The sequence below is a fragment of the Myotis yumanensis genome, unplaced genomic scaffold, assembly GCF_028538775.1.
Source record: "Myotis yumanensis isolate MYYU_CA2020_CCGP unplaced genomic scaffold, mMyoYum1.0.hap1 SCAF_1, whole genome shotgun sequence".
In the NCBI taxonomy this organism is placed as follows: domain Eukaryota; kingdom Metazoa; phylum Chordata; class Mammalia; order Chiroptera; family Vespertilionidae; genus Myotis; species Myotis yumanensis.
The window spans coordinates 238,961,405-238,980,156 of NW_027223752.1; the positions used below are offsets into that span (position 1 = coordinate 238,961,405).

General features: G+C 43.5%; 1 protein-coding gene across 7 annotated transcripts in view; it reads right to left on the reverse strand.

Moving 5' to 3' along the window:
* Nucleotides 1-18,752, reverse strand: part of ADD1 (adducin 1) — a 78,536-nt gene that overhangs the window by 22,695 nt on the left and 37,089 nt on the right. For all 7 annotated transcript variants that reach the window (XM_070400173.1, XM_070400171.1, XM_070400179.1 and 4 more), the window contains exons 2-4: nucleotides 11,287-11,501; nucleotides 7,814-7,976; nucleotides 1,484-1,635 (exon numbers count right to left, since the gene is read on the reverse strand). In XM_070400173.1, the coding sequence (XP_070256274.1) occupies nucleotides 1,484-1,635; nucleotides 7,814-7,976; nucleotides 11,287-11,481 (510 nt within the window). In that variant the 5' untranslated portion in view covers nucleotides 11,482-11,501. The remainder of the gene's footprint in view (nucleotides 1-1,483; nucleotides 1,636-7,813; nucleotides 7,977-11,286; nucleotides 11,502-18,752) is intronic.

Sequence of the window (18,752 nt, forward strand, 5' to 3'; positions counted from 1 at the left end):
AAGGTCACTTTAGGGCCACATGGAGAATAGAGGGGAGGGTAATTTGGTATCTCTGGCAAAGACCCATATCTCATCCCAGAAACACAGTGCACTGGCGACAGAGGTGGGCTCCAGACCACCACCTCCAAGATGTAGCGTTCCTTAAGTCCAGATTGGAGCTGAACTAAACACCACAGGTTGAGTCCACATGTAAAAAACATCTCCGTGTGTGTGTGTGTGTCTGTGTGTGTGTGTGTGTGTCTCTGTGTGTGTGTGTGTGTGTGTGTGTGTGTTGAGTAGGAAAAAAGGGCAAAACAATCTAAATGGCTGCTAACACTGTTGCCTCAGGGGAGAGAAGAGTAGTGGCAGTTACAACTCTTCTTTAGACATCGGTGTAAGGAACACTTGTTACTATAAGCAGGAACTATATTAGTAATTTAAAATATCCAATAAAAAATAAATGAAAAAACAAAGATTGGAACAAGTTTAAAAATCAAAGGAAGGAAACAATTCAAAGAGGCTACCTCCACAAAACAGAAAAACAAACCAACACCCGACAGTGCACTGGGAAGCGAAGAAGGCAAGAAGGGAATGGAATACAAGGCAGGAGGTTGAGTCTGGGCAGAGGCAGGGACACTGAAGCGGGGGTCAGGAGTAGAGAGTGGGTTCAACAAGGAGTTCCCATCTTCTCTGTGACACCACAGGGTCACCTGCTGGGTGAAGGAGGTCAGGAATTTCAGAGAGGAAAGCACAGGAAACGTGAGGGAGCTTATGAGAGATGGCTGCCTACAGCTGCCAGGCAGTGGGGGGTCCCCTGGAGACCCGGTTGCAAATGTATGGAGATGGCCGGTGGCTCTGCTGGGAAGCTCTCTGCAGGCAGATCCGGCTGCTCAGGTCCAGGGAGGGAGAGGACGGTGTTGACAAAGGGCTCCTGAAACGATGGACCCTGAACCCCAGCTGGACAGCACGGGGAGCGAGTGTGGGCAGACGGGCTGGCTGTAGGAGGGAAGACCCACAGAGGCAGGGCTTGTTTCATTCCGTGATGGAACCAAGTGAGAACAACGCTTGGTACAGAACAATAAATGCTTACAGCAGACGCCCAGGAAATAATGATTGTCAGAATGAAGTGAAGAAAATAAAGGTCCTAATAATGTGGAAAAATGGCTAAATCTAGAGAAGCTAAAGAAGTAAAATAAGAGATGGGAAGAAAATAGCTCCAGTCTTAGGTTTTTAGGCATAAAAAGATTTTTAAAACTGCCTGAATTTGGCAAACACTCATTTATGAAGTCAGCACGCAAGAGAGGAGTTCTGAAGAACCACTGTTCTCATCATTTTCATTCAAACTGGCGAGTCCTCAGATTATTGGACTCTGCCGTCAGGATCAGAGGAAGCTCTTCCAAGCTTGACTTCAGCTCAGTGGCTCCCCCTCCTCCCAAACAGAAGAGGTGGGACCAGACCCACGCCAGTCATTCATCATCCAGTTACTATCTCACCCAGTACTCACTGTGATATGATTATAGATCAGCTGAGACCACCCGAAGAGATCGGCCAGTCTGTAAAATGCTGCCAGCTTACACCGCAGTAACTTCTCCCCTTTGTCATAGGCAATAGAATCAGATCCTCTAAGGTCGTTCACAGGAGTTACCATACCAAGACCTGAAATAAAGAAATACAAAGCACAAAGATTTAATATGTCTTACCAAAAGTAAATCAAATAATAACAGTTCTGAGATGTTAGTCTTCCATACTATACCATAAAGTCAGTCTCAAAAACTCAAAGACAATTTCATAAAGACCGTATTCCCCAACATTAATACAATTAAGTTGAAATCAATTAACAAAAAGGTAGCAAAATAGGTAGGATGCAATAGAGCAAAGCTCAGAAGGAAAGTTACAGTATTAAACATTTATTGTTAAAAACGGTTTTTTTAATAATCTAGGTTTCTACCTTATGAAACTAGAAAGAGTAAATTAAATCCAAGATTAAAAGAAAACAGGAATAGCCGAAACCGGTTTGGCTCAGTGGATAGAGCGTCGGCCTGCGGACTGAAAGGTCCCAGGTTCGATTCCGGTCAAGGGCATGTACCTGGGTTGCGGGCACATCCCCGGTAGGAGATGTGCAGGAGGCAGCTGATCGATGTCTCTCTCATCGATGTTTCTAACTCTCTATCTCTCTCCCTTCCTCTCTGTAAAAAATCAATAAAATATATTAAAAAAAAAAAAAAAGAAAAAAAAAAGAAAACAGGAATAATAAAAGTAAAAGCAGATCTCAAACAGAAAAATAATAGAGTAAATCATTGTCTTGAGATTAAAAATGAAATAAAATAATGAAAACAAAATAAAATACGCCTCCAGACTCATCAACAAAACACAGCCACGATATCAATTACCAGTGTGAGGAAGTGGAGAGGGGCCATCACTACACATCTTTCAGACACTGAAAGAATAAAGGCCCTGGTTGGTGTGGTTCAGTTGGATGGGTGTCGCCCGGTGCACCAAAGGGTTACCGGTTGATTTCCAATCGGGGCGCATGCCTGGGTTTCAGGCTCAATCTCCAGCAGGGGCGGGCGTGTAGGAGGCAGCTGATTGATGTTTCTCCCTCATCAATGTTTCTATCTCTCTTTCCCTCTCCCTTCCTTTTTCTAAAATCAAAAACATTTTTAAAAAATAAAAATAAAAAAGGATAAAGGGATAATATGAACAACTATGCCAGCAAATTTTTTAACTTAGATAAAATAGACAAATTGCTTACGAGACACAAGCTACCAAAGCTCACCCAGTAAGAAATAGATATTCTGAGTAGCCCTATTTCCAGGCCAAATGACTTCACTGTGAATTCTATCACACGTTTAAGAAATAATAATACGAGTTCTACACAAACTCTTCCAGAGCACTTTCCAACTGATTCTGCCTGGCCCAGCATTACCTTGACACCAAACCACACAAAGACATGACATTACAAGAAAAAGACAGACCAATACTTCTCATGAACATAGGACTAAAAATTACTTAACAAAAGTTTAGCAAATAAACCAGCAATACATGAAAAGAACACATATGACTAGGGGGAGTTATCTCAAGAATGCAAGGTTAGTTCAGCATTCAGAAACCAATCAATATAATTTACCATATCAAACTAAAGAGGAAAACCATGGAATCATTTTAGTAGATGCAGAACAAGCATGTCAACATCCATTCAGGATAAAGGCTCTCAGCAAATCAGAAACAGAAGGGAACATCCTCAACTCAACAGGAGCATCTGCACAGCTGGCCGCTACCATCAGACCTCATGAGGAAAGGGTGAGTGCTTTCCTAAGGTCAGGAACAAAACCGTGTTTTAGAAGATTTTTCAAAAGATGGTGGCAGTAGCAGTATAGTTTTTGAATCTTCTTAAATCTCTATCCCAACCCCACACAAAAACTAACTGGAGCAACTAGGGATAACAAAACCAAACCCAAAGATGATTTCTACAGCACACGAGGTAACGACAAAGTGAGCCCGTGAACCAGAAAGTAGAAGGGGCAGGGTTGTCGCAGGCAGAGCACATGTTACCAGCATGGACCATGTGCCAAACCTGAGACTCCCAAAAGAACCAACAAGAACTCACCTGGCCCTACCTAGTTTGACTCAGAGGATAGAGCATTGGACTGAGGACTAAAGGGTTCAGGGTTCGATTGTGGTCAAGGGCACATACCTACCTTGCAGGCTTGTCCCCCGGCCCTGGTCAGGGTGCGTGCAGGAGGCAACCAATCAATGTGTCTCTCTCGCATCAATGTTTCTCTCATTGTTTCTCTCCGTCCCTTCAACTCTCTAAAAATCACTGGGAAATATCCTCAATAAATAAATAAATAAATAATAAAAGAACTCATTAGGAAGCTCAGAGGGCCAGGTTCAGAAGGGCAGCTGAAATCAGAAGGAGATCTGCACGCTTTAGAGCACACTATCCACAACTGTCTTTCAGGACAAAGTCTCACACTAAGAAATTTGTAGAAATCGAAATCCAAACTGAGCACCACAGACCATCAAGAAAAGAGAAGAGAAGAAAAGGAAAACAAGGTCCCGATAAAAGCACTGGAGGGAGCAGAACCAGATTCCATTCAATCAGCTGCCATTTTTCAGCACTTCACAAACACAAAACAAGAGGGAGCTCTAGAGCCATGACTTTGGAAAAACTTTCCTGAAAACTAATTTCATGTAAAAACAAACAAAAAAATAGCATGCTCACACCATACAAAAATTACTATACAAAAAAGGACAGAATCACATCCCTACAGACAACGAAAGCACACAAGAAGACACGTCCACAAAACATGAAAATGATAACCTATTATTTCTTAATAGGTTTTAATGATAACCTATTATTTCTTAATAGGCATTAATAACGAAAGTGAAAAAAACAACATTTAATACAATTAGGAAAATAAATAAATAAGTAATAATTTAAAAAATAATTTGCTAAACAGAAAGTTGGAGAAAAATTAAAAATATTTTTTTTAAATCAAGGAAATGAAAGGGATAAAAAGGATTTGAGGAAAAGGATAATTATGGAAGACAAACCAAGAAAATCCACTATGCACATAACAAAAGCAAAGCAACAAAATACATACAAACACCAATTCAAGAAAATATAGCTAAAATAGCGCTGGCCAGTATCACTCAGAGATTAGAGCATCAGCCCTTGCACTGAAGGGTCATGGATTCGATTCCTGGTCAAGGGCAAGTACCTGGGTTCAGGTTTGATCCCTATTTCAGCCGGGGCTTGTGCAGGAAGTAACCAATCCTGTGGGTTGTGGGCTCGATCCCCAGCAGGGGGCATGCAGGAGGCAGCTGATCGATGTGGATGAATTGATGTTTCTCTCTCCCTCTCCCACCCTCTCTCTCTAAAAATCAATAAAAACAGCCCTACCCAGTTTGGCTCGGTGGATAGAGCATCGGCCTGCAGACTGAGGGGTCCTAGGTTTGATTCGGGTCAAGGGCACATACCCGAGTTGCGACTCGATCCCCAGTGGGGGGGCCTGCGGGTGGCAGCCAATTAATGATGCTCTCTCATCGTTGACGTTTCTATCTCTTTCTCTCTCTTCCTTCCTCTCTTAAATCAATAAAAATATATTTTAAATAAATAAATAAAAATCAATAAAAACATATTTTTTTAAAAAGAGGTTAATAGTGAAGAGGGTAGCTGACTGATAAATCTGTTTATACTTGTGTGGTGGTTATAAAGGTGTTCATCTTAAAGTCATGTGTGAGTTATACATCATTTGTTCTATGCCATCTATATATGTTATACTTTACAAAAATGGTTAAAGTTTGTTTCTAAGTTTAGGTTTGTTTCTAAGTTTAGATTTCTTTCTCCCTTTCTTTTTGTGGTATGACATTCTTAAAATAAAATTTCCTTTACCTCTGATTAGAAGACAATATGCAAGTAACTATATAACATTATTCTTTTCTTATCGAATTCATATGAAATGTCACTGGACTCCATTAAGAATCCCTATGAAAACCTTACTTAATACTATTTGACCTCAAGAGGGAGGTCTGAGGTAGCAAATTAAATGTCTCTAGAAGTTAGTGAGCTATGACTCTGGTGAATATCAGTCCACCTCTAAGAACACCATGGAACAGACAGGTAACAGCAAATGCCAGGCGACCTAACGGAAACCAAGACCTGGTGCTGGTCACTCAGAAGCAGACCATCCACTAGACCCACCAGAGCCTGACCCAGGCTCAGTACACAGGGGTCACATTAGCTGATGCTCCAGTGACCCTGGGCTCCACCTTTGACAACTAATCATTCTTTGCTCACATTCTCACATGCACCCAATAAATCCAACATTTTCCCTCTGGCTTTCTGTTGGAATTCTGTTTCTCACTTATTTGCAAGCAGCAGTGAAGAATGATGGGTAAGAAACGTTGGCCTGACTGAAATGAGTTCAGGCAAAATCAATGTGCTATCTATAACCATTATTTCTGCTCAGTTTAATTCACACAGGGTCTGAAAAGCCACATAAAAAGTCATGTGGCCCAGCTGGTGTGGCTCACTGGTTAAGTGTCGACCTATGAACCAGGAGGCTACTGTTCGATTCCAGGTTGCAGGCTCGATCCCCAGTAGGGGGGCGTACAAGAGACAGTCAATCAATGATTCTCTCTCATCATTGATGTTTCTATCTCTCTCCCTCTCCCTTCCTCTCTGAAATCTATCTATCGATCTATCTACACTAATAAAAGAGAAACATGGTAATTGGCGTACGACCGCTACCCTTCCCATTGGCTAATCAGCATATCCTTATGCAAATTAACTGTCAGCCAAGATGGCGGCCGGCAGCCAGGCAGCTGGAAGCGAACATGAGGATTGCTTACTCCAGGGACTGCAGACTGCAATGGTCCCCGCCTCACTTTCCGGCCTCTGAGCTACAACTCTAAGAAACTATGTACTATGTTGCAAATAAGAAGCTAAACAGAAACCGGCTTTCAGTCAGCCCCAGACCGCAACGTTGTATCGATGTTTTCAGCAGCGAGGCCTCAGAGCTAAAGCTGGCCCAGAATAAAAAAAAAAAAGAAAACAAGGAGCGGTTGGAAGCTTTTAGTCACTCGCTTCCAGAAAACGGCCCTCAGCCCCTCATCCAGACTGGCCAGGCACCCCAGTGGGGACCCCCACCCTGATCCAGGACACCCTTCAGGGCAAACCAGCCGGCCCCCACCCGTGCACCAGGCCTCTATTCTATATAGTAAAAGGGTAATATGCCTCCCAGCACTGGGATCAGCAGAGCAATGAGGCTCCTGGCACCGGGATCAGGGTGACGGGGCAGCGCCCAAACCCCCTGATTGCCCTGTGGCTCTGTGAGTGACAGGGGGCGGGGCCACAACCCCCTGATCAGCCCTGCTCTGTTCATGACAGGGAAAGGTGTCCCAACCCCCTGATCAGCCCTGCTCTGTGCCTGATAGGGGGGAGCTCCCCAAACCCCTGATTGCCCTGTGACTCTGTGTGTGACAGGGTGCAGCGCACCAACCCCCTGATCGGCCCTGCTCTATGTGTGACAGGGTGTGGCGCCCCAACCGCCTCTCACGGGCCCTGCTCTGTGTGTGACAGGGTAGACCCATAACCTCTCCATCAGCCCTGCCCTGAGTGTGACAGTGGCGGCGCCCCAACCCCCTGATCGGCCCTGCTTTGTGGGTGATAGAGGGTGGTGCCGCAACCCCCCTGATGGGCCCTGCTCTGTGAGTGACAGGGGGCAGCGCCCCAAACCCGATCGGCCCTGCTCTGTGCGTGACAGGGGGTGGCACCGAAACCTCCCCATCGACCCTGCCTTGAGTGTGACAGGGGATGACAGGGGGCGGTGCCCCAACCCCCCAATCGGCCCTACCCTGAGCATGACTGAGGGTGGCATAGCAACCTCCTGATCCACCCTGCTCTGTGCATGATGGGGCGGTGCCCCAACTCCCCAATTGGCCCTGCTCTGAGCCTGACCAGGGGCTGCACCTAGGGATTGGGCCTGCCCTCTGCCACCCGGAAGCAGGCCTAAGCCAGCAGGTCGTTATCTCCCGAGGGGTCCCAGACTGCAAGAGGGCACAGGCCGGGCTGGGGGACCCCCCCCCCCCCCGCACAAATTTTTGTGCACCGGGCCTCTAGTGTATATATAAAAGTCATCTGCCTGAAAAATAAGTCTCACTGGCTCATAAAAAAGGGAGCCCTCTACATTCAAGACATTTTCAGGCTTACAGCCTATTTTTTACTAAAACACATTAATTTTCAAAAAACTCCATTCTATATATTACATATATTTCAGGAAATTTTTCCTGGGAAATGACAGCACGTACAGAGTCAGGAGGTACTCACTCATGTTCAAGGCAGCCATTCCTCCTTGTGGGGCCGCCGGGTAGACACTTGGAGCGTTTGTGGTCATAAAATCTGCAATCTGCTGTAATGCCAGCAGGCCAGTGGGGTTTTTCCCCTTCTTAAACTGTTCCTGTATCATTGATTCCAACTCTTCACAGAAAGCCTAGGAAACGGTAAATTCCAACAGTGAGACACCATTTCCTTTGTGTTTCTGGAGAAGGCAAGGGTAACTTTCACGCAGACTGAGTTGCTGTTTGTTTTCATCCAGTCCTAGGAAGGTGGGTGGACACTCTCATATATAACTACTTGAAGCACAAATTGGTACATTCTTTCTGGAAGGAATTTAACAATATAAAAGCTTAAACATTTGAGCAGGCATCCTATTCCCAGGAATCCTTTCTAAGGAAATACCTAGGGATGTTCTCAAGATTTATCTGTAAGGATGTTCACCGCAGCAGTACCGACAGAAGGCAAAACAGGTGTGTCCACAGGTGAAAGTGCAGAAGACTAATGAGATACACGGACCCACCTGACCAGCAGCCGCCAACCTTTCGGACCTCACGGACCACAGTTGGCAACCGCTGCACCTGACAATGGAATGCTATGCACTTTCAACATGAAAGACCAAGTAAATGGCATAAATGTACTCTTGACATATATTTGAGTTAAAAGGTTATAAAGCAACACAACCAGTTCGTTTAAGAGCAGATGCATATGGAAACGTAGAAGGACTAAAAGTAATACATTAAAATGCTCACTGTAATTCTGTGACAGAATCACTAGTAATTTTCATGTTCTACTTTACGCTTCTCAGTATTTTCTTCATAATACAGTTTTTAAATTACTTTAAAGTTAAAAAAGAAATCCTAAAATATTCATCCTTTATAAAATAATCCTAAATTAGGCAGAAAGGTTAATAAGTTGGGTTGATAGAAATTTTAACATGAAGTCACTACTGAAATACACATAATTTATAATTTCCCCCAAAATTATTAAAATGATTTTCACATATCCTATAAAGAAATAAATATTGTCAAATAATTATAAATAATATTTAATGTGAAAGTGTGAGTTCACTGATTATCCAGACCCGAGTATAAGCACTCCGAGGGCTGCTGTACGGCTGGTTCTATGTTAACCTTACTTCTAGTCTCTCACTGCTTGAGCTGAAAAGATAGGTTGCGAAGGGACAGAATAAGTACACCTGTCACTTGAGGGAAGCAAACAAAAGCAAATGCAGTGGCATTAATTCAATGGCATAAAAGAATGCCAAGAGCCAGGAGCCCCTGCCTACCACACCATGCTACCTAATGCCATCCATCATACTCTGCAGTAGTCAAGGGGGGAGGGAAAAGCTGGCAGGGCCTTGGACTGCAAGGAAAAATATATCACCGACACATGGTTCTGGGGCCACCTTTGATGGCAATGCAAACTGCAGGGATACATAAAGACATGCACAGCTGTAGGTAAAGAGAGACACAGATGCCCTACTAAACCTCACCGAGTGTGCTGGGCACAGGGCATGCAAAAGCTGAGTTCAACAGCTCCCTGCCCTCATGGGCCCTCAATCTGAAAAACCAATCTATGTCCATGGTTTTCAAATCCACATACAGCTCTAAGGGAAGCTCAATTCAACATACACTACAACATGTGCTACACACACTACACTCTGCACTAGTCCTCTCTCTGCTCCAGGGTCCCATGCTGCACTTAGACGGGACTGTAAGGGGACTTGGCTGTCCGCGCAGTGCCTGACATACGAGGTGCTGGAAGTTTACTTTCTCCACTCTATCCCTAGTGATTTGTTGCTTTTATGTAGGAAAACTGCTCAAGCCAAAAGTCTAGATGTTAAACTGATTCTTTTTTTCTTCTCATATCTTCCTCTTATTTATCCCACATTCAAAATAAGACTCAGATGAGCCTACCCTCTCCACCTCTCCAGCAGCGCCCTGACCCAAGCCACCGTCACCTCTTGCCTGGAAGACGGCTTTCTCCCTTGCCCCACAGGATGCTCCCTTCTCTACCCCGAAAGCAGACTGAGTTCTGTAGAAACTGAATTGCGTCTTTCCTGTCTGCAGCCCTCCAGTAACGGCTGTGCTCTGAGTGCAAAACGAACCCCTGACCTGAGCTTCCCCAGCCTTCCAGGACCTGCTCCCTCCTCCCTGTCCCTCCTAAGCTCACACACACTGGAGCCACCAAGCTCGCCCAGGTGCTGGGAGTGCACGTTTGCCCCTCCCTCAACCTGGAATGGTCCTCCCCATGCCCCCGCACAGCAGCCAGCTCCTTCCCCTCTCCGAGTTAGATTCATCTTCCTCCCTCAGACAGGCTTGAAGAGGAAGAGGAAGGAAAAAGATAAAAAGTATGAACAATAAAATGGCAATAAATAAATATCTGTCAACAACTGAACCTAAATATCAAAATAAATGAACAAGGAATCCAATGAACAAAATAAACTGAATAAAATAGAACCAGCCAGAGGCCTAGCAACATGGAACAGACTGACGAATCTCAGAGGGAAGCAGGGAGGGGACGAGGAGGGATTACATGCATTACCTACAGACACAGACAATAGGGTGGTAAAGGCCTGGAGCAGGACGGAACCAGGTGGAGGGGGACCATGGGGAGGGTGGGTAAAAGGGGGGACATCTGTAATACTCTCAACAATAAAGATTTTAAAAAAAGAAAAAAAAGGCCTGTCCTAACCAAGTCATACACAACCTAGTCATCCAACTGTTCTGTTGGTTCCTTACTGCATATCTTCAACTAGAATGCAAAGTTTGAGACTTCATCCAGGTGCTTACACAGGTGTTACATATATGTCAAAACTCATCAAGCCGGACTTAAGACCTGTGTACTTTACATTACACCTCAGTAATATGTGAATAACAACCACCAAACAAATAAATCAAGTTAGAGGCCAATTCCTTGAACAGCACATGAGATAATAAACATGAATAAAACAGTCAGTGACTATCTGCCAATGGCATCCCACAACATGACGATAGTAAAGTAAGAACAGATGAGAAGAAGGCGGTCCACAGGGCAGCAGCGTCCCCATGAGGGAAGATAAAGACAGCTCCTCTACCTAGAGATGCAAACAGAAGACACTTTGTTGGGGTGACTGTCGTTCAAAAGCTGATCAATCAGTCAATCAGGCACTGCCGAGGCCTACCATGGGCCCGGCCCGCAGCGAGGTATTGTGGAGGAAACAGTCCTTTTTAAAAGGTGCCATAAATAAAGACTGAGAAGCAGTGAGAGTAAAAAGGAGAAATCAACACCTGCTACCCTTTATGACCCTGAAGATTTTCCCGTTGTCTGATAACTTGAACTAAATGGAGTTCTCTCAGCAGCAATACACATATGGAGGTGCTGATTGCCTGTGTTAAGACAACCTGACTATGACACACACAACAGCGCGCCAGAGGGCAGCACTGGAGAAGGAAGAAGATACTTGGAGAAGCAGCTGCTCTTACAGGACTCTGCAGAATCATGGACACTCTCTTCTTCTGCTCCATCATGTTGAAGTCCTGGCGAAGGTCAGGCGCCATGTTCCTCTCCCGCAGGTATTCTGGATTATTCTCGTCCACCCTGTCGAAGTACCTCTCTTTGTGAGGGGCTGTGGTCGGGGGTGGTGAGGTCACCACTGCAGCCTGAGTATCACCATTCATTGCACAATCTTTCTAGGTTCCTACAGAATAAAAATGAAAGAAAGTATTGTTTCTGAATCAATGTGCAACAGCATTTCACAATGAGCACGCCAGCCTGACAAATACATCTGCAGCGTGAGGACCTCTGACTGCCTGACATCGGAGCCATGACGTGGGAGGCTTCTTTGTGGCCCTGGCTGAGCAGCCATCTCCACCCTTGCACCAGCCAATGGCATTTCTTATCCTTGCCATTGTTCTTCAGCAGACAACAGAACAATCTAACAAAGCTACTATGTCTTCTCACAACCTGAAGGACCAGATAGCAAAAATTTGATAAGACAGTTTAAAGTCAGGACATTATCCCACAACTTCATTTCTGGAGAAATTTGATTTATGTTATTTTTCTAAAAAAGTTTCAGTAGTGATTTTTCGAAAGATTCCCTAAATAGGTCAATAAGGGAAAAGGCTGCTCACACATCTATGCACACAAATAAGAAATGACCCTCTTCAGCATCACCTTTTTGGTTCAATAGCAGGTACCAAAAATGCAACATGCCCTACTTTGTGAATAAAACCTAAAAAATGCCCCAAAGGCACAAATTTAAGTCTGCTAATATGTGCCCAGCACCAAGAAGGTACTTACTTTACATTCTTTTTAACCCCAATCTTTTATTTGCAACTAGAGGCCCAGTGCATGAAATTCATGCACGGGTAGGGTCCCTAGCAGCTGCCAGCTGTCCACCGGGGCCTCCCTTCCCCAGCTGCTGGCTGGGGCCTTCCTTCATTCTGCGCCGCCCCCTGGTGGTCAGCACCCATCATAGTAAGCAATCGAACTCCCGATGGGTTGAACTCCTGAGGGGACACTTTGCATATTAGGCTTTTATATATAGATAATGTTCAAAGATACTAAATTATGTTCATCTTTAACTACTAAATCTCTAAACCAAGCATGTCAAACTAAAAGGTTAACAAGGGCCAAATAAACAAGGTTTAAGTTTATGTGGGCCGCAAAAACACAAAAGCTTCAATTTTCATAGAAACATATGTTTATTTTGATAGAGACATGCTGAATTCAAAGGGCTGAAATAAATGAGTCATCGTTAACATAAGATAATAGAACAATTTAATAAATATTAATATTTTTCTTGAATATTAATTTACCAGACACTGAATAACTGCACAAATTAACAAGCCTAACACAAATAAAGAAAAAAAATACTTTGTGGTACCAACAGCCAAAGAATCAATTTAAGAAAACTTTTTTTTTTAAAGAAAAAAATCAATTTGGACATTGCCCTTCTAAACCTAAAGATATGATAGAAATAACAGCAAGCTTAACGTAGCAGTATTTCAAGGACTGAAAGACAAAGCATGAAAATAACAGGGGACTAAAAGTCAACACAAAATAAAAGAACCGATGACCTAAAATGTAGTCTTTAAAAGTACTGTTCTCTAAATGCTTCCTTTAAAATTTTACTGTTGCCCTGACCGGTTTGGCTCAGTGGATAGAGCGTCGGCCTGCAGACTGAAGGGTCCCAGGTTCGATTCCAGTCAAGGGCATGTACCTTGGTTGCGGGCACATCCCCAGTGGGAGGTGTGCTGGAGGCAGCTGATGGATGTTTCTCTCTCATCGATGTTTCTAACTCTATCCCTTTCCCTTCCTCTCTGTAAAAAAAGATCAATAAAATATATATTTAAAAAATAATAATAGCCGAAACCGGTTTGGTTCAGTGGATAGAGCGTCGGCCTGCGGACTGAAGGGTCCCGGGTTCGATTCCGGTCAAGGGCACGTACCTGGGTTGTGGGCACATCCCCAGTAGGAGATGTGCAGGAGGCAGCTGATCGATGTTTCTCTCTCATCGATGTTTCTAACTCTCTATAAAAAAATCAATAAAATATATTTTTTAAAAAAAAATAATAATAATAAAATTTTACTGTTTACTTTAACCTAGTTTGCTCTAAAAGAACAACCCAAGAACAAAACAACAATGGTTGTCTGACATTTCTCTAGAGGTAAGTGAAGCTGAACATTCTGAGCCAATGATAAAATGTTCTATTTCAGTTTTGTTTTTTTTTAAAGACAAAAGGATATACAGTATATTAACTTCTCTATTACTAAATGAGTCCTGCACACCGCCCACTGGGGACTGAGCTTTCAAAACCCAGGCATTATTGTGACCAGGACATTTTAAGACATTTCATCAGTAAATAGGAACACGGAAACACTTAAGAAGCAACCAGAGCTGGTTCCTGGTTCCCAGAGCTGGCTGGAAGAAAAGAAACTTTGTAAAACCAACATGCTAAAGATAAGGCAGAGACTGCTCCGTTTTTATTACAAATTGCTGTGTGAATGGGATAAGATAGACTGCAAACCAGATATACATGTATTTCATTCCTTTAATAAGGAAGTCTATAAACTTAAAATACACATATTCTGAGCCCAATAATTAAAAATAAACATTCCCTGGCCAGGTGGCTCGGTTGATTGGAGCATCTTCCCGTACGCCAAAAGGTTTTGGGTTTGATTCCCAGTCAGAACACATACCCAGGTTGTAGGTTCCATCCCCGGTCGGGAGGCAACTGATCAATGTTTCTCTTTCGCTCTCTTTCTCCTTCTCCCTCTCCCTCTCTCTCTTAAATCAATTTTTTTTAATTTTTAAAAAAAATCCTCAGGCCCTAGCTGGTTTGGCTCAATGGATAGAGCGTCAGCCTGTGGACTGACAGGTCCCGGGTTCGATTCCAGTCAAGGGCACATGCCCTGTTTGCAGACTCGATCCCCAGGAGGAAGCGTGCAGGAGGCAGCCAATCAATTATTCTCTCTCATCATTGATGTTCCTATCTCTTCTTCTCCCTTCCTCTCTGAAATCAATAAAAATATATATATATTTTTATATCCTCAGGTGATTTTAAAAAAGAAGTTATCTCTGATAATCTCCTTTAGAAAAATAAATGAATAAATAAGTAAACAAAGAATTCGAGTTTTAAAGTACAAAGTCTATAGTACTTGGTTTTCTGTCAGTTATGGCTTCAGGTTTCACTAATTTAAAGAGTGTGTTAAGACAGCAAATTTTTCCTAGGAAGAACTCTACAAAAAATTATTACTTAATCCAATATTTTTTTATGGAAAAATACAGATTAAAAAAAAATTCTCTAAATATGGGGCCAGGTGGGTACTTGAAATATGGGGGGACTTACTCTGTATAGTACATGATTGTCTAACCACTGTATTGTACACCTCAAGCTAATACAGAATAATTGCAAACTGTAACTAAAAAAAAAGAAAGAAACCAGATTCAGGCTTTCACAAAATAGGGTGAGGCAAAAGTAGGCTTACAGTTGTTTGTATGGAAAATAATACAATTAATAAATATTAAAACAAAAATAAACTCTGTTTTGAGTAATCACAACTCTAAACCTACATTTGCCCCACCCTGTATTTTCCCCACTTTGGGGTTATTTTAATATCTGAGTAGGTTTATTTTTTATCTGAAAAAACAATGGATTCCATATCTGGCTTAGGAACATTCTAATTAATAAATCTCAAAGAGCAACAGTTTTACTTTGTGCCATGCCAAATAACAAGATGGAAATCCATCTGGAAATAAATGTTAAAAGTAGCTTTTTGTTTTGTTAAGAAAAAAAAGAATTCTGGAAACTTAATTTTTAAAATAGAAACAATCAATGTTTAATACACATATGACTTAACATAAATATTAAAATCTCAATACCATATTATAAAACTAAAGATTCTTCATGACAATACATATGAGATTATATAACATGTTTAAGTGAAAAGTATAAGATTCCCTATTCTGTAATCTTATCGACATTATAATTATCACACAGACAAGATTATATCATGGAAAGTAAGCTGTATTAAAGTTAAATAAATTGACTCAAGAAGCATATAAATTGCTACGATTTTACCTGTGTAAAATTTTAAGATGTCACAAATCTTAACGTGTTGATACCTAAATCAATGAAATCTCTGGGAAGAACACTTTCAGACATACACACCCAACATAACACAAAAGTCTGGGTGAACCACGTCAACCAAGCCTGGCCTGCACATGTAGCGCCTCACGTTCAGACACCTGTCTTGTCCTGCCCACACCATTCTGACTAGCTACTTACCACCCACCTCCTGGAGGCGCAACAGCCTCCGCACCAGTTTCTCTGCCTCTAGTCTCCTGACAACCCCCACACTAATCCACTCTCCACAGCTAGCCAGAGGGAGGTTCAAAATCATGTCATTCACTCCCTGCTTAACCTGATAGCTAATTAAAGGACTTTAGCTGGATCGTGATTCAAACAAACTGTAAAATGAAAGGTAAAGAATGACATTTGGGCTCTAGACAGTATGTCTCCGTTGGTTGGAGCGGTGTACCAAACTGAGGATATACTAACAAATATACCAAAGACTCTTGGGGCCACAACAGAAATCGACACACCAGCAGGGAGAACACATCCAGCGGTGGGGGCAGAAAGAGCAGACAGAGGGTGTTATGGGCTGAATTGTGTCTCCAAAAGTTGATGCTGAAGCTCGAACCCCCAGTACCTCAGAATGTCACCTTATCTGGAAATAGAGTCTTTGCCGATGGATCAGTTGAGATGAGGCGTGCCGCACGGGATATTAGGACACAGATACAAACACAGGGAGAAGGCCACGTGAAGATCAGCGGAGGTGATGCTCCGCAAGCCAAAGAACCCAAAGATGCCAGCGAATCAGCAGCAGCTGGGGCAAGCCCCGGACCAGACTAGACCCGTGGTCGGCAAACTGCGGCTCGCGAGCCACATGCGGCTCTTTGGCCCCTTGAGTGCGGCTCTTCCTAAGCCTTAGGAGGACCCTAATTAAGTTAATAACAATGTACCTACCTATATAGGTTAAGTTGAAAAATGTGGCTCTCAAAAGAAATTTCAATGGTCGTACTGTTGATATTTGGCTCTGCTGACTAATGAGTTTGCTGACCACTGGACTAAACTCTCCCTTAGCCTCAGAAGGAACCAACCTGGACACCTTGATCTTGACTCTGGGCTCCAGAAATGACAGGCAAGTTTCTACTGTTTATGCCCCTCAATTTGTAGCACAGTAAACCCTTGATTTTTCAAACCTCGATTTACTGGATTTAGGATTTAATGGACATTTCTGATCCATATGCCATATGTGAAAATTAACACCATGTTAATTTTAAAATGCTTTTAACCAAGACTTGCTTATAATTAAATTAACAAGTTATATTTTGTTATTAATTCACTTTTGTTTTTTGGGGGGGGTGTTTGTTTTTTTGTTAATCCTCACCCAAGGATATTTTTTCCACTGATTTTTAGAGAGAGCGGGGTGGGGGGAGAGAACATTGATAAGAGAGAGACACATCGCTTGGTTGCCTCCTGCACACGCCCCGAAAGGGGGCCAGGGACAAACCTGCAACCAGGTACGTGCCCTTGACCTAAATCAAACCTGCAACACTTTGGTGCATGGGGCCCATGCTCTAACCACTGAGCACACCAGACAGGGCAATTTGTCAATTTTTTTAACATACCCAATTTGGACATTCAGCTTTATATAATAGACTTTCAGCTTTAGCGTTTAGAAACCTCTCACCCGAATTCATCTATTATACTGAGGTTTTACTGTACAATGTCACAGCAGCCCCAGAAACTAATAGAGGACTATCCAGAAAGCAAACAGAAGAGATGCTTTTACTTATTTTAAAGGGAGAGGGAGAGAGAAACATCGATATGAGAAACTGATAGGTTGCCTCCCATAGTGTCCTGACTGAGGATCAAACCACTATCTAGTTATGTGCCCTGAACAGAAATCGAACCAGGGACCTCTCAGAACATGGGATAATGCTCAACCAACTGAGTCACACCAGCCAGGGCAAGAAATACTTCTAGAGTCTGGCCAGTGTGGCTCAGTGGTTGAGTATCGACCTATGAACCAGGAAATCATGGTTTAATTCCCAGATTGCGGGCTTGATCCCCAGCAGGGGGCATGCAGGAGGCAGCTGATCAATGATTCTCATTGATGTTTCTATCTCTCTCTCCCCCTCCCTTCCTCTGAAATCAATTAATAGATAGATAAAGAGATGATAGATAGAAAGATAGACAGACAGAGAGATAGATAGAGATATTAAAAAGAGAGAGATGCTTTTAGAGCTAAGCAGGTGCTTCCAGGTGGCTCGGGACAGGGGGCAGTCACCTGGTGAATGAACACCTACTGAGCTTTAAAGACAGCAGCACAGAAGAGGCAGCACAGTGAGGGAGTGGTCATGGCCCCTTCTTTCACACATGGTGCCTAGCACCAACTCAAGGAGCTTTAACGACCTGACTGAACTAGTCTCTCTTCCAAACCTTTCAGCCCCAACTCAAATAGCTCCTGTTCTGTGAAGCTTTCCCAAGGCCCTGAGCTTGGCACTTGGCCTCTTGTGTTCCAAGACAACTTATTCTCACCTCCTTCCAGCCATCTTCAAACAAGACCAAATCACTTGTGTAGATGCTTGTTCCATCACCAGTTTGTGGGCCCGTGAAGAACAAGGACACAATTTCTAATTCATTTTTTGTAAGCAAGCCCTGGGAGAAAGTTTCACAAATAGCAGTGACTCGACTTTGTTTGTTCTTGAAGTAGGGTACCTGCTACAAGGGACACCCTAACTTCTCTGGAAGAGCTCCGTGAGGCTCACATCCCTCACCAAAAACCAGTAAGTAACCAAGTGAGGTGATGACTGTGTTCATCAACCTGATTGTGGGAATCGTTTCACAATGTATACACATATGAAATCGTCATGAGGACCCTTTAAATATATTACAGTTTTGTCAATTATACCTCAACTAGAGGCCTGGTGCAGGAATTCGTGCACGGGTGGGGTCCCTCGGCCTGGCCAGCGATCAGGGCAATCGGGACCAGCTGGCCAGGGGGAGGGCCCATGGGAGGTTGGCCATGGGTGCGCACTGACCACCAGGGAGCAGCTCCTGTGTTGAGTGTCTGCCCCCTGGTGGTCAGTGCGCATCATAGCGACTGGTCGACCAGTTGTTCGGTCGTAAAGGTCGCTGAGGCTTTTATATCTATCTATATGTATAAAAAGCCCTTGGCCCTAATGCTGTAACGACCAAAGACCGGCGTGGGTGGGCAGGGCCGTGCGATTTTGCGCGCTGGGCTTCTAATAGATAAAAGCCTAAGTGACTGGAACAACCAGAACGACCGGTTGCTATGACACACACTGACTACCAGGGGGCAGACACTTAATGCAGGAGCTACCCCCTGGTGGTCAGTGCGCTCCCATGGCCAACCT